The sequence below is a fragment of the Perognathus longimembris genome, chromosome 9 (genome assembly GCF_023159225.1).
Source record: "Perognathus longimembris pacificus isolate PPM17 chromosome 9, ASM2315922v1, whole genome shotgun sequence".
Taxonomy (NCBI): Eukaryota; Metazoa; Chordata; class Mammalia; order Rodentia; family Heteromyidae; genus Perognathus; species Perognathus longimembris.
The window spans coordinates 55,516,064-55,538,907 of NC_063169.1; the positions used below are offsets into that span (position 1 = coordinate 55,516,064).

Genomic DNA, 22,844 nt, shown 5'->3' on the forward strand with positions numbered 1-22,844 from the left:
AGAGGAAGGGTGAACAAATGCAGTCATGGTATTCAATATGCACTATGTTAAAAAAACGAACAAAGCAACTTATTATGGGCAGGGATAGGAGGGGGGAGGTGGGAGGAAAGTGAAGGAAGGGATAACATTGTCCAAGAAGCATTGTACTCATTATCTGACTTATGGAACTACAACCCCATTTTGTATAACTCCTTAATAATAATAAAAAACAGAATATGAAAAAAAGATGACAATTGATTGCTAGAAGAACTGTACCATTTGACAAGTACTAACAAGTTCTTCAGGCTGAGGGTAAATAAATTAAAAGGCATCAGGAATGTTAAATATCTCAGTACATGTACAAAGATAGTTTTAGACTTTAATTTTTAAAGGAATATGCATGATGGTTAAGAACAAGGTCTAACATAATTGCATGGGCTTTATACAAGAGTCTAATTGTATACACATGGAAGACATAGCTTAAGCAAAATATAAAAAGTAAGGTCTCTTTAACTGTGATGACTCTACATGTTATTTGCGGTGCTATAGTATTGAACTCCAGGTAGACTATGAAAAGCTAAGAATGTAGATTGTAATCACAGAGCAAGCACTGGAGATAATGCAGAGGTAGCATAAAAAAATCTAAGACATTAAATATAATTTAAGAATCTTTAAATTATAAATAATCCAAAGGGAGATAGAAAAAGAGTACAGGAACAGAAAAGAGAGAAGCCATGTCATCTAATCACATCAATCTTTGTGTTCTATGTTAATGGATTGGCACTCCAATTGAAGGAATATATTTGCAAATGAAAAGAAGCAAAGTATAACTATGTACTCCCTATAAGAGATAGACTTTAACTTATAGACTAGGTTGAAAGTAAGTAGATGAAAGGAAATAACTTGGGGGGAAGAAAACTGAAGTGGCTAATTTGATATCAGATAATGGAACTACTAAGACAAAAGAATGGCCAATACATCAAGGAGATAAAACAATTATGACTGTGTGTATACTTAGTAGCAATGCTTCAAAATATGTGAAACAAAAGTTGATATGGTTGAAAGCTGACAGTTCCAACAATTATCTAGAGTAATGTTTTTAACATCCATTCATCACCAATTAGACAAAAATTCAGTTAAGGTATAAATGATCTAAAACTAAATGTCACTGGGGTATACAACTCCACGGTGGTGGCCCAGATGCTTATCAAGACAGACCATCTACAGTGAGCTATAAGATTTAAACAGTATTTCTAAACAAAACCTATGGGTCAAAGACAAAGAACAGCAGAAAGAAATTAGAAATACTTTGAATGTGAATCCTAATTCTGATGCTTAAAGCAGCCATGGCCTAGAATGACTGATTGGGATTGCCATGTCATTAATACCTCCACTCATCACAGGTTGTCTGTGGAGACTGAAGATAGTGAAGGTTAGACTCATCTCTGTCCACAACAGCTGGCGTCATTTCATTGTCTGTAGCCATAAGCAGTTACTGCAGGGATGTGGACACGCCGCCAAGATCTTTGCCACTTCTACCATTCTACCTCTCCATGTCATCGAAGGGCCCAAGCAGTATCATTCTTCCTTTAAATCTCCTTGTTGAAACACTTTCCCACCTGATTGATTTAATCGGCCTCTCCTCACGGTATGGCATTTCCTCAAGCGTTGGGAAACTTAGGCAAGCAAAGAAAACCATACATGGACACCTATCTTAGTTGAGGATGACACAACCATTCCCAGTCCTTCGCTAGCCTGGCTGTCTCATAGTCCTTCGTGCCATCATTTCTTAAAGTATCTCCTTTAACTACATGCAGTAATAACTACCTCACAGAACCATTCGTGTCTAGTTAATTACTGTTTGTCCAAGGCTTTGAAATCTTCCACTGAAAGGAAACTATGGACAAAGGCAGCATTATTGTAGAAGGCCCAGAATCTTGTTTTATTGAATGGAGCTAGTGTCTGCATGTAATCAAATTAACCACACTGCTAGGGGCTTATACTATAATTAATGACCCCTATGCAGACTGAATGAAGTGATCAGTCTATTATTTTTAGATTGAATAATTAAGTCTGAAGAGTCCCAGTGATTTTTTTTCAAGTAGCTCTTTTTTTTCTTACTCCAGCTAGCTATTGACATTTGGCTTTCAATCTCATTTTCTCTTATCAATTAGCTTTGGATCTGTCTCATGTCAGGCAGAATTTAATATCATATAAAATATTGAGGTTTTACTAATGTCTTAAACAGCAAACTAAGGACTACCTTATAAAATACAACACAGTAAGGAGGTAAAAAGACTTGCTCTCGTTTTATTAAGGACCTACTTTGTATCAGGTACTTGTGGGTTCCTAAAATATGGAACTTTACCTAATTTCCCCCCAACCACAAAGGGAAATTCATAGAAATCCTCATTTTATGGGTAAGAGTAGTCAAGGATGAAAAATGATGTGTTGACTGTCACAAGCAAGCAAATGATGAAACTCAGTGCTTTCTGATGGCTAGACTCATGTTCTGTTCACAGGTAGCAGAGGCCAATGTCTATGTAGCCTACAAGCAAGCATGTCACTAATCCAGCAGGGTAACACATACCTTCAGTGTCTTATTGTGTCTCTGTAACTCCCGGCACAGACTCTCCAGTTTGCTTCTAGCAAGGATGGCTCTGCTGTGCTCACTTTGTAACTGGTCCTTTTCTTTCTGGATTTGTACCTGTTTCTTCTGCAGGAGTTTTAGCTTCTTTTGCTCAGTGCGATGTTCATCCAGCTAAAGGTGGGGGATGCAAATGGGAACAAAATTGACTGGAGTCTCTTTGGGGATGATAGAAACACTTTTTCCTCTTATCCATTCTTCTATACCTTTGCAATACTTGTAGATAATGTTAACAGCATAATACCTGTAGGTTTTCTATTTAACTACTAGACGTAGTAGTCTCTTCTTTGGTTGTTGTTGTTGTTTATTGTTGTTGTTCTCTAGAGCTATTTTTCCTGAGTCCAACTGTACAGCAAGACATATCTCAGAATCTGTAAATCTAGCAGAATTTGTGACAAAGCCCTTCATTCCAACAATGGTGAGCAATTTGCTTGGGTTATAATTCCCTTCTTCTAAGTCCTTCTCAAAACAAACTTCTAGTGCTATTTTTTTTAAATAGGAAAGAGAAAAATGACCCACTGGTGAACAAAGGATGAATCTTCTTTATAATTTTAGGCTTTGGGTATGGGTATTTTGGGTGTGGGAAAGGTTCAGAAGAGATGAATTGTCACCAGAGTCAGAAATAACCATGGCATAACTCAACAGCACGAAACACAAATATCTGTGACATACCCTGTTTCCTGCTTACCCAGCCCCCACCCGCTCTCGGTGCCCACAGCCAAGACACCACAAGCACTTGTCTCTGGCAATCGCAGATGGCATGTGAAATGAAACCAATTTACCCCTGTGCTTTCCATCCTGGGATGCTAAAATTCTAGGGTAGGGTTGCCAGATAAAACACAGGACACCTAGTTAAATTTAAATTTCAGATAAACAAGGAAATGTTGGAGAAATATATTCCAGATATTAGATGGGCTACACTTTTACTCTAAAAGTATTTATTATTATTTATCAGAAATGTAGTAACTGGATGCAGTTTTTTTTTTTGTGTGTGTGTGTGTGTGTGTGTGTGTGTGTGTGTGTGTGTGTTTTGTTTTCTACATTTGATAACATCCTCATGGAATACTAATCCAGGTAGGGGATCAACCTTCAGAGTCGCCAGAGAGAAACTAGCAGATGGAATGTTCCAGAGAGACCAGTGGTGTGGCCACATTCATGCAGCAGCCTTTTGTGTGCACCTGTGTATTCCTTTAGTGCCAAAGCCAGAGACGTACTAGTCCAAAGGATGATCTTGTTGGCTAATAGAAAAGACAAACCCTGGGATGCCGCGAGACCCCAGCTGTTCCTGGTACCTCCAAGAAGCTTGTTGCAAATGCATACACATACCACACAGGCTTGGATGCATGGTGTTCGTTTTAAAATGTTTTGAAAAGAATTCATTCTTTGTGAGCTATCTGAATGTTGACATTTTTGCTTTATTCGTCTCCTTCCACCACATGGAAATAACCATTACAAAACGCTTGCCAGCTTAAGCCAAGAGCATGCACATTTGATATTCTTCATACTCATGTACAATTTTTACTTGTTGGGGGAATTAACTTGGGGGGAGCAAAAAACCAAAAAGAAACCCAAGAACCATGTTACTAAAAATATTGATTGAAATTTATGATTTTTTTGGAAATCAAAGATTTTTTAAAATTACATTTCTCACATTAAACTCCTGTTTATATGATAGATGTGTTCTTTGACTTTGTACCATAATCATTCTACAGTGCTGCAATTGATTCCCATGATTATATTGGGATTATAAATGGCATTGTTCCTCGAAATTCACATGTTGTGACTCTCATTATGATTTAGACTTTACCTTTTGAAGATTAAAGTACATGTCAAGGCTACTCAACTTCAACACCATTGACATGTTGGATCACGTATTTTGTATTGTTCAAAACAATGTACATTGCAGGCTGTTTGACAGTATTGACGCCTGCTCACTGTATGCTGATAACACTATCCAGCTCTGACTTCTTCTTTTTTTTTTTTTTTTGGCCAGTCCTGGGCCTTGGACTCAGGGCCTGAGCACTGTCCCTGGTTTCTTTTTGCTCAAGGCTAGCACTCTGCCACTTGAGCCACAGCGCCCCTTCTGGCCGTTTTCCATATATGTGGTGCTGGGGAATCGAACCCAGGGCTTCGTGTATATGAGGCAAGCACTCTTGCCACTAGGCCATATCCCCAGCCCCAGCTCTGACTTCTAAAACCATCTCCAGACAGATACCTGTTGTCCCCTGGAAATGAGCAAAACCATTTCTGGTCAGGAGGAAGAAAAGTGTTTTAGAAGTTGGAAGACTGATGATTTGTACTTGACCAGTTAATATTTCAGTTATATAAAAGATCATATAACGGTAAAATTTAACTGGCTGTACTTCAGTTTGCTCTGAAATAAAACCTCTTAACTTTTTTGATTTTTTTTTGTAGATAATTGCACTCAAATAATTCATGCCTATGTGAATGCATGTGAGTGTATGGGGTTTCTTAATGAATGAAAGTGAACATATTGTAACTGAATCAGCCTCAGCCAAGTGCTGGCTTTGGCTGTGGCTGACTACAGAATCGTAACAGGCATATAGGACTTTATCTGCAATCTTTCAGGTTTTCTCTCTCTTTTACCAAGTTACCAAAGTAAAGTTAGTATCAAATAATAAATTAGAATTGTACTAGTATCATTTCTTATGTACACTGGAACTTTAAAAACTTTTATATACTTAAAAGGAAGTACCAGAAATTCCAACTTAAGAAAATTAAAATACTTTTTCTTAGGCCATTTTTAAGTTGGTCATGAGGTTTCCTCTTTTATGAGTGATCTTATCTATGTTTGCTAATGATTTCAGTGGTTGATAATAGACTGTAAGGATGAGAAAGTCAGAGTGGCAATTTGACTCAGCTTTATAGTCTTAGATTTATTCTGTATTAATTATTACATTTCAGACATTTTCTATGTGAATATCCTAATGTCCTAAAGGATATAGGCTTTCATCTAAAAAAGAAAACCCTTGAAATTCTTTTTTTTTTTTTTTTTTTTTTTTTGGCCAGTCCTGGGCCTTGGACTCAGGGCCTGAGCACTGTCCCTGGCTTCTTCCCGCTCAAGGCTAGCACTCTGCCACTTGAGCCACAGCGCCGCTTCTGGCCGTTTTCTGTATATGTGGTGCTGGGGAATCGAACCTAGGGCCTCGTGTATCCGAGGCAGGCACTCTTGCCACTAGGCTATATCCCCAGCCCTTGAAATTCTTTATGATTTTTTTTTCCATACCAAAAAGGAAATTCAGTGGTTTTGGAGGGCCACTTTTCTGGATTGATTGTTTTGAGTTTTAAAGTTGGCCTTGAACTTGCAAACTTCCTGTCTCAGCCTACAGAGGACTGGAATTATAGGTATATGGCACCATTCTTGAATGAATATGACATAATACTTACAAAATAAGCTTGTGGAAATTGTAAACTACCTGGGAAAATATCTGTGATATAAGCCAGGAAACTGAAAATCAGCTAAGATGTATCCTTAGCAGAACTAGAAAGAAGCATGCATTTAAAAAATTGGTGCTTTAGGTGATGGGATTAGAGTTAAAAAAATAAAGTTTTGTGTACTCAGTGTTCTTTCACTGCCATAATGCAGTTGGTGAGTTAAAAATAATTCAAGCCAGGCACTGGTGGCTCATGCCTGTAATCCTAGCTACTCAGGAGGCTGAGATCTGAGGATTGTGGTTCAAAGCCAGCCAGGGCAGCAAGTCCATGAGACACTTGTCTCCAATTAACCACCAGAAATCTGGAAGTGGTGTTGTAACTCAAAGTGGTAGAAAGAGAGACTAAATAAAGAGTATAGGATTTAAGTCAGAGTGAAAAAGCCTGCAAGTCACTTACTCCACTCCATTCACAGGCTTACGGAATTTGTAGGCCTAAGGTTTAGTCAGTTTTGATGGTCTTCTTAAGAAATGGAAATAATTAAGAAGGAAGAATTAAGTCTAAGATCCTCTAGAGGCTCTAAAAAGTAAGTGGCCCTAAGTTGGAGCTTCTTTACCTGTAAAATAAATCTACCTAGAGATGAGAGGCATTTCAACAAGCTCCCTGAAGGAAGATTTTCTTTTCTAATATTTAAATGTGTGTGTGTGTGTGTGTGTGTGTGTGTGTGTGTGTGTGTGTGTACTGGGGTTTGAACTCAGGGCCTGGGCACTGTCCCTTAGCCTTGTCACTCAAGGCTGGGACTCTACCACTTGAGCCACAGCTCTATATTTCCAGCTTTTAGTTGATGATAAGAGTCTCCTTGCCTTTTCCTTTCTTGGCTAGCTTGGAACTGGGATCCTCAGATCTCAGTTTCCTGAGTAGCCAGGATTATAGATATGAGCCATCAGTGCCTGGCTAGAGTTAAGTTTTTCTTGGATTATGCAGACCTAAATTTCATTTCCTGTCACTGGTTCATGTCTGGACATCTCAACATCTCAGCAATGATTATCCCTCTCCCTCTCACTTTCTCCCTCTCCCTCTCACTTTCTCTCTCTCATCAGCTCAGTAGGTGTGTGTGAGAATTCATCCTCACTAAGCCCCTCCCCCTTTCTTCCATTGGCTGATTCTAGAGTGCTACTCCAATTTGCCATGCCAGAACCCTTGGGTGGACTGGAGTAGCTTTCCTTACTCCCAGGACCCTAACTACTGAGAGTGCAGCTGCCTGTGGAAGGCAGTTCCAGAACTGAGCACTGAAGGACTCACACTGTAGGGAAGGGGAAGAATGGAAGGGAAGTACAGAAATGGGCCAGACCAAACAAGAATATTTCAAGAGGATGGCATTTACCTCAATCTCTGATTTCCTCTCTTTTTAACCCTTGGAAACTCTAAGACTGGATGAAAATGTAAGCTTTGCTTATCATTGTTTTGGGTATGTTTCTGTTTTGTTTTAAAGTCAAAAGGAACTTTAAAACATTCACATTTTCCAATTATCTGTACTTTTCTCTCTCATTCCCCAAATTTCAATTATATAAAACACCATTAACAACAGAGCAAACTCTAATCCTCTCTTCTTTTTGCTGTGATTTCTCAGGTTTTCTTTTCCTTAAAAAAGATTCTTCTTTTAAAAGTTCTAGCTTTGGATTGTATGAAGTAACCAGCTCTAGTGTATAATGAAGTACATGAAATCTAGCAGTCTTCTTTTCTCAGCTCTAAGAAGAGACTAGATATTTCTTCCCCCAAAAAAGATCTTACCAATTCAGCATACTTCTTGAATAAAAACTCAAGCTTTTCTTCGGGTGTTTGCAGCTTGTTCAGAGTCTGCATTAGCAGGTTGGCTTCTTTGCCTGAAAAAAAACAGATATTTTAAAATATGAGTGTTGAAATTGTACTCAGTTAACATGAGTTGGTATCTCAGATTGACTACTTTAAGTTACTACCAATCTTGGCCAAATCACTTGACCTATCTGAGCCTCAGATAGAATTTTCTTCCCCTATAAAAACTGCTACCTGGGGGCTGGGAATATGGCTTAGCAGTAGAGTGCTTGCCATGCATACACGAAGCCCTGGGTTCAATTCCTCAGCACCATATAAGCAGAAAAAGCCAGAAGTGGCACGGTAGCTCAAGTGGTAGCGTGCTAGCCGTGAGCAAAAGGAAGCCAGGGACAGTGCTCAGGCCCCAAGTTCAAGCCCCAGGACTGGCCAAAAAAAAAGAAAAAATGCTACCTGCCATAGAGTGGCGATTAGCGGAGCAGTTTGTGATATTGTATGTAGTACAAGGTCAGATTCATGGGAGAATTGTTACTTTCCCTCCTGGAGTTATACTTTTCAAAAGATACACGATGCATCAAAACACTGACTTTATGAAAAAATAAATATCTTTTCTACAATTAATTTTTTTTTTATAAAACCCTGCAAAACAGCTTCCTGACTAGAGTGAAACAGCCAGTATGAAACATGGAATTGCTAGTTATAGCCCCAAAGCAGAGAACCTTGGCGGGAGAGTAAGCTGGGCACATCCCCCCACCGCCACCCCCTTCTCACAGTATTACTTGTTCCACGTTATTTGGGAACCAATTCTCTCCTCTCTGTGTAAAGCCTATGCTATAAGGTTTGCGTGGTAAAATTCTGATCATAATTTCTACCAAGCAGAATCAAACTGATATAAAAGGGAAATAGAGTTAAGACAGGGAAAGCTGTTTCCATCAGTCTTTTTGTGTCTTTACCTTCTTGGGTCTTCCTTTCTCCCATCCAGGTCTTAATTTCTGTTGGTGGTTTCTTTTTTTTTTTTTTTTTGTTCCTTGATGGACCTCAAAGCTACTTTAAAAACTCATCATAATTATGAATTTCAGCATTTTTCTTTTCTGTCCCCATTGTTCTTCTTTATTCTAGGCATTTTGCCATTCCTGGGGCTTGAACTAAGGGCCCAGTCACCGTCCCTGAGCTTCTTTTGCTCAAGGCTAGCACTCTACCACTTGAGCCACAGCGCTGCTTCTGGATTTTTCTGTTTATGTGGTACTGAGGAACTGAACCCAGGGCTTTATGCATGCTAGGCAAGCACTCTACCACCAAGCCACACCACCAAGCCCTGTGTAGACAGTTTGCCTTCAAGATTTCAAGCAACTCTTCCAAGTTGGAAGGAAGATTTGGGATACCACCTCCCATGTTTACTGCTAATCATATCTTTTCAAGCTATTCACTCAAGATGGAGATCTTTTCTATCCTCAACTATCTAGGATACTTCTTTGTCTAGTGAGAGCAGTGAGCCGTGCCACCCAACAGAGCCTTTGTTTCCTAATATAAATCTCCTGAAGAATGCTAACAACTTTACCACCTTTCCCCAAGAATAGATATTTCTCCTTGGCTAGAGTTTGTGCTTTCCTTTTGTTGAGGCAGAGAATATCGGATTAAGGTGGAGTCAAATGAAAGATGGATGGGACACACTTAGTTATAAAACTTAGTTGTTATTTGCCTGAAATTCAAACTTTACTGGGCACTTTGTATTTTTATTTACTAAATCTAGCAACACTACATTGAATCAAAGAAAATTAGGTCTAGAAGGACCCTCAAAGGCCATCCAGACAGTGGAGTCTTCTAGATAAGTAACAAAGGACTAGGAAAGACCAAAGTTATGTAATCAGTTGTGGCACTGATAAGGCTTGAATTCCAGGTGACTCTTCCTGTTTTAAATCACTACATTCTCATGTGGAAATTTTCGCATGGGGAAAACCTAGAGAAAAAACAAGCAAGAAAATAAGCGAACAAAAACAAAGTGCCACATTCCCAACAGTTAGCTTAGTTTATCTTTACCCAGTAAGTTCAGGCAGGAAACAGGGCATAAGACAAGAGAGAAAGTGGGTTGAGTAGGGGGATAAAGGTGCCCTGGTTCTCCAGTTATAGCCTGTGGCACAAGGCTATGTCCTTTGTACCTAAAGATAATTGCTACTCCACTCGTGCCAAGCAAGTGCTTCTAATTACATCTCTAGAAGCCCACATGATCTGCATTGGTCAGGCCATTCCTTTACCCTTGACTTGACCTTGACGTCAACAGCGGGTGGTGCTCATAGGAAGACTAGGGTCCTGAATCACAGTCACTTAGAAAAGTCAAGAGAGAGTATACTGTTTGATTAGTTTGAGGCCAGGGCTGAGCACAGTTTTTAGCCTTCTGCTAAGTACTTTACTGTTCATAGTAAATGTTTGATAATAAAGCCAAGTAACACAAACTTTAATTGCATTCATCACATGAATACTGTCTTGATTGACTAGAAGTAAAACAGGTCGTTCTGTGACAGTGAATTCTGGGTTACCTCTCATTGTGAGGTGTGACATGGCTTGCTTAGGAAGATAAAAAGTGAATGGATCCAATAGATCCTTCTTCCTGGACAAAATGTGTTTAGATTATTTTCCTTTTTTTTTTTTTCTTCTGTAGTCATGAAGAGTAGCTCTTTCTTTCTTTCTTTCTTTTTTTTTTTTTTTTTTTTTTTGCCAGTCCTGGGCCTTGGACTCAGGGCCTGAGCACTGTCCCTGGCTTCTTCCCGCTCAAGGCTAGCACTCTGCCACTTGAGCCACAGCGCCACTTCTGGCCCTTTTCTGTATATGTAGTGCTGGGGAATTGAACCCATGGCTTCATGTATACAAGGTAAGCACTCTTGCCACTAGGTCATATCTCCAGCCCTTTATTTCTATTGTTTAATATTCATATTTCCTAGGTCTGTCTTTGCTCTGAGGATCTGTTATTTTGGGTAGAAGGTTCCTATTCAGGTGGGTCTATATAGCTTCAAATGTTATTTCTCCCTTTAACAGCAACAGAAACAAAAAAATTTAAGAACTTGGAGAATGTGCAAAACTCACAAGTTTCTGAACTCAGAGACCTTAGATTTTGAACATTTGTTGGTTTTGTTGGACTCCAGAGCTGTGTGAGATGATCATGGTGGAGGGTAGCGGGCAGTGACGTGCTTGTCTTCTAAGAAAAGCTACCATTATATTGCCACAAAAGTAGGGTCATAGTTAACTGACACGAGAAGAAAAATGACTTTCTGTGGAGGCATTCTTCTATCCGGAGGTGATTATTGCTTCCTAATGTGTCATTCCACAGCAAGGTTCATTTCTCTCCCACTAAAGCTGGAAAAGGCATGTGGTGGGAAGTGGTCAGTTTAATAGGAACTCTACAGGAAAGGCAACTACCTGTGTGGCAGGAACCACAGTGTTGCGTATGGCTGGGATCATGGCACAGTTACATGGGACTATAAAGAATTATTTTGACATCAAAGAAATAAAAAAAACTTTTCACCCTTCAAGAAGAAAATTAAAAATCAGAAATTCAAACAATTGGGCCAGAAACGTGGACCAGGATTTTTCTCAAACTTTTAACATAGCAATGATTGTCTATACTAAATTTGATGATAACATGCGGATTTGATGCGCACAGAATTATATCTTTTTTCTCTTCCAAAATTCACATGTTCTATCTTTAAGGTTAAAAGTTGGCCTTGAGGGGTTGGGGATATAGCCTAGTGGCAAGAGTGCCTGCCTCGGATACACGAGGCCCTAGGTTCGATTCCCCAGCACCACATATACAGAAAACGGCCAGAAGCGGCGCTGTGGCTCAAGTGGCAGAGTGCTAGCCTTGAGCAAGAAGAAGCCAGGGACGGTGCTCGGGCCCTGAGTCCAAGGCCCAGGACTGGCCAAAAAAAAAAAAAAAAAAAAGTTGGCCTTGAATATAACATGTGTGCTTCTCTATTCTCTTTCTGATATCTATGCATTGTGATCAAAACCTAAAATAGGAGAAGATTAAATGTCCTCTTCCATCTGAGTATCAATGTTTAAAGCCAACCCAGTAGTAAGTCTGTGAGATTCTTATCTCCAATAAACTACCAAAATGCTTGGAATGGTGCTGTGGCTCAAGTGGTAGAGTGCTAACTTTGAGCAAAAAGAAGCTCAGGCACAGTGCCTAGACCCTGATTTCAAGCTCCAGGACTGGCACACATGTGTGCGTGTGCACACACACACACACACACACAATTAATGGGCTGATTAAATGGATCCCTAGTTCAGCCTTTAAGGTTAGATGATTCTAGAACTGAAATTGTAACTGTAACTGAATTTAAACAACCAAAACCAAAGCAGCATTGCTTAGGCAGTATGTTTGTCATCCCAGAAAGTTTTCATCCACCTTCGAAATTCAGCAAAATTCTTCTACCTAGTACTGTCCTTCTCTTCATCAGAGGTTTTATTTCATTTAGTTTTATTGCCAGTACCAATTTGGAAAGTACTACCCTGCCTGTATTTTCTAGCCACAATATTTCCCACTTGGCTGACATCTTGTGTCCCTTGTATTTTAGAGCCCTTATGTAATTTTATAGCTTCTCATGTAATTGGGGAGTGGACCCTGACTTATTAGTTCATCTGATGATGTACTTAAAATATTAACAATCACAAAGACTTTTTTTTATTAATTGAACATAAATTTTTTTACAAGGTGTTGTGCAAAGAGGGTGCAGTTACATAGTAGGGCAGTGTGTACATTTCTTGTGATATCTTACGACCTGTTTTTCTATTCCTTGTCTAGGTCAGGTAGACATATATGAAATATACAATATATCAAGAACATATACAGTATTCACAAACTTGGTCTCTACTGTCTCTCCGTCTCCCTTTGTTAACAGTCATATATCAGGGAGATCATGCCCCTTTGTTTTCTGTGTTCTAGGCTTGTCTCACTCAACATTATTTGTTCGAGTTCTGACCATTTCCCTGCGAATAACAATATTTCACCATTCCTAATCACTATGTAGTATTCCATTGTGTATAAGTACCATATTTTTTGGATCCATTCGTCTGAGTTGTTTCCATATTTTGGCTATTGTGAATTGTGCCACGATAAACATGGAAGTACAAATGTCTTTTTGATATCTTGGGTTTTGCTGTTTAGGATAGATGCCTAGGAGTGGTATGGCTGGGTCATAGGGTAGGTCTATATTGAGCTTCACAAAGACATTTTTAAAAGTCCAGAAAGAGTAGTGAGGTACTGGCACATTTATTTCCTGCCGTGGTCAGAGGAGATTGCTAATAATTACTCAAAACATACTTTCTCTCCCCTTGTATCTGTTTCTCTAATCTGCCTCTCCATGCAGATTCTGCTCGAAGTTCTAGCTTCCCTAGATATCACAAGTCATTGCCAACTCCTCTTTTCCTTAAATTCCTCTGATGTTCCCTCTTTCCTTCTAGAACATTTAGCATCTGCATCTAACCCACAGATAGTATCCTCTTAGAATATAAAGATAACAGTGGAAAATGGATGAATCAGACTATCTTGGAAAGTAGCCAGTCTAAGAAAGACTAAGTAAATGGGTGTCTGAAGACACTATAGAAATACCAACTTCCTAGTTAAAGACCTCTCAGAAGGTAGTACTGAAACCCACCCCTAGTGTGGGTGAGTAAAATATCCCACTCCAGATATATTTCTTTGACATTGGTTCCTCAGAGGAACTACACCCCTCTGCAGTCACGGAAATGGCTCTGAAAACCTTTCTTTTAGTAATGTAAATAGCAGATGCAGACAGAGTCATTCTGTCCAGGAGGGATCTAACAAGATTGGGATCTGTCCTTTGGTGCAAACAGATCTCAAGAGTTACTGTCACCTGGAGGCTTCTTGAATACAAAATGACCCTTTACTTGGGGTTCCTCCACTCCTCAACCTTCCATAATGGGTTCTACCACTCTTCCCCATAGAAGCTCTTTATAAGGATTATCCATCTTGCTTTTCTTTAAGTCTCATATCCCCATTCCTTGACATGTAATAAAATTCTCAAGTTCCTTTTCCTCTTTTATCTATGATCTGTTTATTTTATAGACTAAAATTATTGACACTTCAGAGAGAAAAGAATAATTGTGAAACTTCTCAACAGCAGGAGGACAAGATCCATTAACTAAGCTGCCGTCAGTACTCTTCAACCAACATGCCAGTTGTTTCTACATACCTTGATCCTGAGATGCGAACACCACTTCCACCCCCTTGCTTTCTTTGTGACTAATCACATCAAGTCATCCAGTACTCTTTTTTTCTTTCTTTCTTTTGGCAGACTCTTAAAGTCCCTGGGCTTTAATTTCCCTGTCTATAAAATTATCAGGTTGAGTAGATAGATTCTGAGCTCAGAATGGACCTGGGCTTTAGCTTTGTTTCCTCAACCCCCAGGTTTGTGCTTCAAACCTGTGATTTCCTGTTTCATCAGTTACAAGTGAAATAGCAGAAGGTCTATTATATGATATCATTGTCTTGTGCTTGTTATTATGTGGTGCTTATGCAGGCAACATAAGGTTGTGAAAGGAGTCATTAGTAAGCCAATGCTGAGTGTAAGCAGTGGGGGTGAAGGAGACCAGGGGGACATGTTAGATATTCATGGGACATGGCAGGGAGCTATATACTGGGAAGTCTCTTTTCTTTCTTTCAGTTCAGATACCAAGGGGAAAGAGACTCTACTTAAAAATGCTCCCAAATGCATAGCTTGCAAGATAAATGGATTGGGAAAAGATCTTTACTGGCCATACAATGGACCAAGGCCTCATATCTAAAATATACGCAGAACTAAAAAAATTAAATTCCTCCAAAACAAAACCTCAAAGAACCAACAACCCCCTCAACAAGTGGGCTAAAGACTTAAAAAGAGACTTCTCTGATGAGGAAACAAGAGTGGCCAAGAGACATATGAAAAAGTGCTCTGCATCACTGGCCATAAAAAAAATGCAAATCAAAACAACATTGAGATTCCACCTCACCCCAGTAAGAATCTCCTTTATCAAGAAAACTAACAATAACAAATGTTGGAGGGGATGTGGCTAAAAGGGAACACTACTTCATTGTTGGTGGAATGTAAACCGGTTCAGCCACTCTGGAAAGCAGTATGGAGATTCCTCAGAAGGCTAAACATAGAGCTCCCCTATGACCCAACAGCTACTTTTGGGCATCTACCTAAAAGACTACAAACAAGAACACACTAAAGCCACCAGCACAACAATGTTCATCGCAGCACAATTTGTCATAGCTAAAATATGGAACCAACCCAGATGCCCCTCAGTAGACAAATGGATCAGGAAAATGTGGTACATATACACAATGGAATTTTATTCCTCTACCAGAAAGAATGACATTGCCCCATTCATAAGGAAATGGAAGAACTTGGAAAAAATTATACTAAGTGAAGTGAACCAGACCCAAAGAAACATGGACTCTATGGTTTCCCTCATAGGTAATAATTAGCACAGGTTTAGGCTAATCACAACAGGATCACAAGAGCCCAATAGCTATGCCCTTATGAACACATTAGATGATACTAAGTAAAATGAACTCTATGTTATGGAAACAAGTGTTATATCATTGTTGTAATTACTTTCAACATGCCATGTGAAACCATAGCTTCTATTGTTGATAATCCTCTTGTATCCCCTTCCTGTGGTTGTACTCACACTATCACTGTACCTCATCTGAGTATCCTGGATACTGTATATACTGGTATTAGAACTAGGGAAGTGAAAGCGAATATCAAAATCGAGAAACAAAGGATAAAAAGACAAAGGACTCCAAAAGCAATACTTACAAAACCATTTGGTGTAAACCACCTGAACAACTCATGGGGAGAGAGGAAAGGGGGAGGAGGAAGGGGAATGAGGGAGAAGGTAACAAATTGTACAAGAAATGTACCCACGGCCTAATGTATGAAACTGTACAAATAAAAATAAAAATGCTCCCAACGGCTTCAGGCTATAGTATGTTGCTTTTAGGAGAATACACATCCTCTATAAGAAAAACAAGTCCTGAATGCTTGGGTCAAAGATTCAGCTGTGAAAAACCAAAAAAGGTCATCCTGGACCAGTAAGTTTAGAAAGAGACAGAATTCATATCCATTATTATTTGATAATCGTGTGATTGTAATTATTTAGTAATAATGTGTGTGTGTGTGTGTGTGTGTGTGTGTGCGTGTGTGTGTGTGTGCTGGTACTGGAGCTTGAAACTCAGAGTCTTATGCTCTTGACTGGCATTTTTGCTTAAGGCTGGCACTCTAGCATTTAAACCACACCTCTACTTCAAGCTTTTTTATTTTGTCAATTGTAGGGCTTACACTCCGGGCCTGGACCTGTTCCTGAGCTTTACTGCTCTGACACTTTGAACCACAGTTCTACTTCTGGTTTTCTGGTGGTTCATTGGAGATAAGCCATATGGGCTTCCCTTTCTGGGCTGGCTTCCAACCTGGATCCTTAGATCTCAGCTTCCTGAGTAGCTAGGCTACAGGCATGAGCCACCAGGACCCAGCTATAGCTGTAATCTTAATATATATTATAAAATAACTCATGGAAGAAAGGCTAGAAGCCAGAACTTTGGACTCTACCCTTCATTTCCTTCTATCTTTCCCTTCAATACAGTATACTCTACAGAGGATTCCTGGGTAAAAGTTTTAAGATGATAAAGTAAAATGGCTAAGGACACCCATTAGGAACATACTGGTTAGAAACACTTGAAATTGTTTACCTCTGAAATAAGTGTTTATGGAAACTTGCTATGGAAACTTAAACATGACTAATTCAAAGGGACATATCTGAGATGTTTTGCTTAGAGAAGGAGGCTTGCTCTGCAATACAGAGCAACTGTATTATCTTAATATTAAAAAATAACTAGATTTGTTCAAACTTTGTACTTTGGAATGGGAAGAAATTTTTAAAGATTAATCTTCATATTGAGTGGGTCGAGTAGGTTATTGGGCGGTATTATTTAGCCCTTCTTGGAATCATAAAAGCAATGACTTTTATTCATCACAGTGCTATCTTACTCAAATGTAAATATACTTCGGGTGTTCCAGATACTAGTCTATTACTGAAGCTAGAATCTAGTTGGAACCCCAATGCCCACTCATTCTTCCAACCTCTCTTCCAGCAAGAAGTAAGATGTCACTACTGCCCTTGATAGGCTATCCATCTAGCATGGGAGACAGTCATATGATTGCTGCAGAAAACTTAATGGAGGAGAAAAGGTGATGTGCAGTTTAGCCCAGCATGATAAGAAAAGTACCACTTAGTGATACTGTCAGTGAAATTCTCCCCAAAAGATAGCTCAGTAGTGGGACTTTACTACATACAGTAACATATTTTCAGTTATGTCTATGAAGTCAATATTCTCACACTATTGTTGGTTTTTACCAGCCTCCCATTCTTAAAAAGAAAATCCTCTTCCTGTTTTGGCACTTCTCTATATACAAAGTAGTTTATATCCATCCATCCATCCATCCATCCATCCATCCATTGCTTCTCTGACCAAAGGAACATGGCTTCTTCATTTTTGTATACTTAGCAAGGTGTCCCATGATGACAAAGCATTAACAGACACTTATTAAGCCAATGAAGTATGTATTTCCTGCAATCAGTGCCAAACATTTCTGATGAGTCTTGTTTATTCAAAATAGGTAGTCATGGAGCATATTACTAAGTGATCTCATTGATAATCATTTTTATGGGAAAAATTTACCTTTATTTTTTATATTTTGCTTAGATGTAAACTCCTCTAGCTCAAGCATTAGCAATTTTCCCAATCAATATTTCCCAATTTTTCCAACAGATATTCATAAATACCTATTGAGCCTAGAATATGCCACTGCTTGACCTAAGCAATAGGCATACAGTGATGTCTAAAAACATACATACTCTACTCCTCAGATAAAAGATCCCCAAATTAAATGTAAAATTTCAAATACTGTTTAGTTAAAGAAAAAAGTGCTTGATACAATGAAGATTTCAAACAGTTAGAACTTTTATCTGGAGTTGACCTAAGAACATGCCATTTTAGTTATAAGCTAAATGATCGATGGAAGAGTCAAGTGTCGGAAGGACTGTGGTGGTGGCAGTAGGAAATGGGCACAGGGACGGACACAGGAGTCTGAATAACTGCAAAAAATCAGAATGATTGCAGTGGTTTTGGAACAGGGCAGGATGTTCAGGAAGGGACTGTTTTGGGGGTACCTTAGTATGAACTAAATTTGGGACTTGGAATTTGACCAAGGCCTTAAAACATATATATTTTTTTAAAAAGTCAAATCTTCTCTCTAAAAGCAAGGGGAATTACCACTGCAATAGGGAGTCGATGAAAAACATGCTGAAAATTTCATGTGACCTCAATCAAGACAAAGAAGCTGGGGACAAACAAAGCAAGAAGCAGCTTAGGGAAGTCCTGCGGGGCTACTATAGTCCAAATATTAGATGTAGTTTTTAGTAAACATTAAAGAAGTCCACTGTTTTTGTAGTTTTATTATTTTTTAAGTAATATAATTGGCTGGCAGCTTATGCCTGTAAAGCTAACTAAGAAAGCTGACATCTGATGATTATAGTTTGAAGCCAACCTGGGCAGTTAAGTCCAGGTGTCTCTCATCTCCAATTACTGCCAAAAAACCAGAAGTGGAACTATGGCTCAAGTGGTAAAGCTCCAGCCTTGCTCAAAAAAGCTCAGGGACAGCACCCAGGCCTCGAGTTCATGCCCTAGTACCAACACACACACACATACACACACACACACACACACACACACACACACACATTAATATAGAGTATAACTACTTGCCTAATCCTTTCAGGATCTTCTTTTCCCATTTTTGCTCTTTATTGCTGGCTGGGTCTTTCCCTTTGGATGGCTCTCCAGGAGCAGTGGACTCTCTTTCAGCCTCTTCAGTTTCTTCACAGTCTCCATCTTCATGGTCAGGTAGTTCTGCACTTTCAGGTTGCTCCTTGGTCTGGGCAGGGTCTTCTTTGTCTGCTGTGCTGGCAGCAGATCCATACAGGCTTAGGATGTCTTCCAGTTGTCTACTCAATTCGTCCGAGATATCGTGAGCTCCTTTCTCACCGTGTACACTTGCCACATGCTCTGGTGCCTGGAGTGAAGTTGAGGAATCCTGGCCATTTTGCTTTCCTGTGACATTTTGATTGAGTGATGATGAACTGTCCTTTGGGGGTGTTGATGGCTGTGCTGGTTTGGCTGAGAGCTGTTTCGAGTGATTAGCCTCCATAAAAGACTGGTATCTAGTGGTAAACACAGTTAAGTTTTAACCCAGTTAGCCCAATGACACATTAATGGCAAGAATATCTTTTAAAAAGATCTCAGGGCTGGGACTGTGTCTTAGTGGTAGAGTGCTTGCCATGAAGCCCTGGGTTCGATTCCTCAGCAGCACATAAACAGAAAAGGCTAGAAGTGGTGCTGTAGCTCAAGTAGTAGAGTGCTAGCCTTGAGCAAAAGAAGCTTAGGAACAGTGCCCAGGACCTGAGTTCAAGCCCCAGGACTAGCAAAAACAAACAAACAACACCAACAAAACAAAACCTCCATGTGGGATGTACCTTCATAAACCATTGGCCCTACAATTAGTAAGGTAGGAACAACAAAAACCATTTTTCAAATCAAGTCCTATTACTGGCATATTTTTTATTTGATCTTCAGATTTCAGTAGTATCCAATATTACTGAGAATTACCTAGTAATAATGTGTTGTTTTGTGACTATTTGTTATTTTATTATGCATTATGATTTTCTTATGTAGTTCACAATCACTAGAGCTACATGGATATATACTTCTTTTTCAAAGTTAAAGTATTTAGTAAAACTATTGTGCTTACTAAAATCATTTATCATCGTTTTGTTCCTAAGCTGAGTGCCAGTGGCTCATGTCTATAAACCCAGCTACTCAGGAGGCTGAGATCTGACGATGGCAGCTCAGAACCAGCCCAGGGAACAAAGTCCTTGAGACTCTCATCTCCAATTAACCACCAAAAAAGCCAGAAGTGGAGCTGTGGCTCAAATGGTAGAATACTAGCCTTGAGCAAAAAAGCCCAAGGACAGCACCCAGGCCTGAGTTCAAGCCCCAAGACTGGCTTAAATAATACATACATACATACATACATACATACATGCATACATATGCCTTAAGCTCTATTTTGTTCCACCAGTCAACAGTGGATTAGTATACTTTGATGTAAACATATTATTATGTCAGTAATAGGAAATATTTATCTCTTTTTCCCAGAGGGCAACATGTAAATATCACTTTAAAAAGTTTTTATGAGGTTCAAACTATTATCATTTAAAAAATGTGATAGAGAATGAGAGAGGTCATAAATAAGCCAATTAATTTGGAAACATGATCATGTTTATTGTATTAATTTTTAAAATATCTACAATATTCTTTGTTCTACTCTAAAATGACTTCCTTCTAGAAGAAAAGAGATGGCAACTTTCTCTTCTAAGTCAAAAATCCATTAGAAAATTTAACAATTTTTTTAAAAAAAGAAATACCCGCGTATAATAAACAGGAAGTAAATCAGTGAGGGAAATAATTCAGATATACCATGAGCTTTTAGGAAATATGGGTTGAGGGAATGAGTTGAGTTAAAGATTCCATGACTTAAGCTAGGCACTGGAGGCTCATGCCTGCAATCTTAGCTACTCAGTAGGCTGAGATCTAAGGATCATGGTTTGAAGCCAGCCCAGGCAGAAAAGTCTGTGAGACTCATATCTCCAATAAACTACACAGAAAAGGCTGGAAGTAACACTGTGGATCAAGTGGTGGAGCGCTAGTTTTGAGCAACAGGAGCTCAGAAACAGTGCCCAGGCCCTGAGTTCAAGCCCCAGGACTGGCCAAAAAAAGAAAGAAAAAAAAGATTCCAAGACTTCTGGTTATTGCCCTTTCTAGGGTGGATAGATTTAGACATTTAAGGTATGATACATTTTATTTGTAAATAATATTTAATAGTTGCTAATGAATTAGCAGCATAAAAAGGTGTCAAGGCCCTCCAGTTCACAGGGTTTTGCTGTTATGTTGGTATCAAAATGAAAACAAAAAATTGTTTCTTCCAACTGTCTGGCTTCCTTCTTCCATGCTCAGGGCCAAAGTCAAATGGGAGAAGTCACTGTTCAGAGCTGACCACCCACCTAGTGCTCACACTCAGTCTGCATGGACTTCCAGCAAGTAAGCTCAGCAATGGTCATTCACCCACGTTTACCAAGTAAAATGGTCTTATCTATAAAGCTGATGGTCTCTAGCACTACAACGTCTTTCTCCTGCTCTCTCCTCATTAGACACACTCATCTATATATAACTTCTGCCTCCCCTGAACTCATGTCACCCACTGTCCAGTCAGGAGCTATTTTAAGCTCTTCTAAAATGAGTCATGGTGTGTAGCACTTTATCCTTGGAAGTGAAGAGAATAATTTTAAAATCAAATTAAAAATAGTAAGCACTGGTTTAAATCCCTATGTGGATTTCAAAATATTTTAGAATGGAAAAAAATCTAAAGTAAACCAAACTTTCCAAGTAAGTAATTAAAATGTGTCTCATAGTTCTGCTGTAATTATGCTACCTGCAATTTTTTTTTCTTTTTTGTCCTTGACTTACTCATTCACCAGATGTCACAATTGTTCAAGTTTTCATACTTAGTCCCATGGATATTCCTTGAACGTCTATGCCACTTTTATTTTAGTGTTGGCATTTCTGTATTTTTGGTGTTGTGCTAGGAACACAGGCCTCAGGTGTCCTAGGCAAGTACTTTACCACTGACCTTTATCCTTGTCCCCTCCACCTGTCTATCTGTCTGTCTGTCTTTCTGCCTACTTATCTCTAAAATAAAATAAAAATGAAATTATCGAGTATATTTATTATATACTTGTCCTGTTTATTATACTAGCTAGTCCTGTTTTCACTTCCCCAAACTCCAAACGCAAAGACAAGGGAGAAGGAACTTTCCCACTTATTTTAAAGCGCCATAACAGTACAACCCCTAAAACAACTTAGACAAATTAGTAGTGGGGTGGGGGTGGGGGAATGGAGAACTTTGTTATTTTTCAATTGTCTCTTTATAGCAATGCATTTTATAGCCAAGAAAATAATTTCTGAATTTTATCTTATATAAACTTTATTGACCCCCCTTCCCTCCTCTGAGAGTTTCCCTTTGTACTGGTGGTCCCAGCGGATGGTCCCACACGGCCCTTCCCTTCCTGAACCACACACTGGAGTGTTCCCACAACAACGGCAAGTTCTTCAGTAGTTCCCTGGCCATCTCCAGCTTGCACCTTTCCAGCACTACAAAGCGCACCTTCTTCTCCCGGGCTCAGGGGAGTGTGTGTCACACTTACCAGAGGGCCAGGAGCTAAGCAGGAAGAGAAAGGAGAGGAAAGAGGCAGCAGAAAGCCAGGCAGAGCAGCAGCAACAGCAGGAACAAGAAGAGGGCTGTGCTCTTACAGGGGAGAGAGAAACCAAATACACACACACACACACACACACACACACACACACACACACACACACACACACACAGAGCCCACAGGCGGCAGGAGGGGGCGGGGAAGGGAACATGGCATGACCCAGCAAGAGAGAAAGCTTCCAAGCTTCAGGAGCTGTCGTCAAGGGAATGTCTTAAGAGAGTAAAAGCAGCTGGTAGATTTTATTCCACGCTCCATGTTTTGTCCTTAAAAAAAAAAATTAAACTTTGGTGAAATAAGCCCCTGCAAGTGCTCCTCTTTACCATGTCATGTTGGGGGTGGGGGTGGGAGACGGGCATCACGTTTGCTGATTTCTTAGCTCTCTCCAGTGTGGTTCAGGAGCCATCGCTCCTTCTTGCCCCCTTCTTGGACTGCGCTGGCTCAGGTCAGGTTTCTTCCAGCCGTCATGGAAGAAGAAAGACGAGGGCATGGCATAGAGGAGATGGCAGATGCCACCAGACCATGGCACTGCTCGGTTTGATTGCCGAGTTCAAATTGCAAATGGAGGTGG

The 22,844-nt window shown here is 39.6% G+C and overlaps 1 protein-coding gene across 1 annotated transcript in view; it reads right to left on the minus strand.

The window, feature by feature from the left end:
• Txlnb (taxilin beta) overlaps window positions 1-22,348 on the minus strand; it is a 47,751-nt gene extending 25,403 nt beyond the window's left edge. Inside the window, exons 1-4 of the mRNA XM_048354193.1 lie at window positions 22,208-22,348; window positions 18,654-19,108; window positions 7,811-7,902; window positions 2,570-2,740 (exon numbers count right to left, since the gene is read on the minus strand). Of these exons, the coding sequence (XP_048210150.1) occupies window positions 2,570-2,740; window positions 7,811-7,902; window positions 18,654-19,095 (705 nt within the window). The 5' untranslated portion in view covers window positions 19,096-19,108; window positions 22,208-22,348. The remainder of the gene's footprint in view (window positions 1-2,569; window positions 2,741-7,810; window positions 7,903-18,653; window positions 19,109-22,207) is intronic.
• Between the last annotated feature and the right edge of the window lie 496 nt (window positions 22,349-22,844).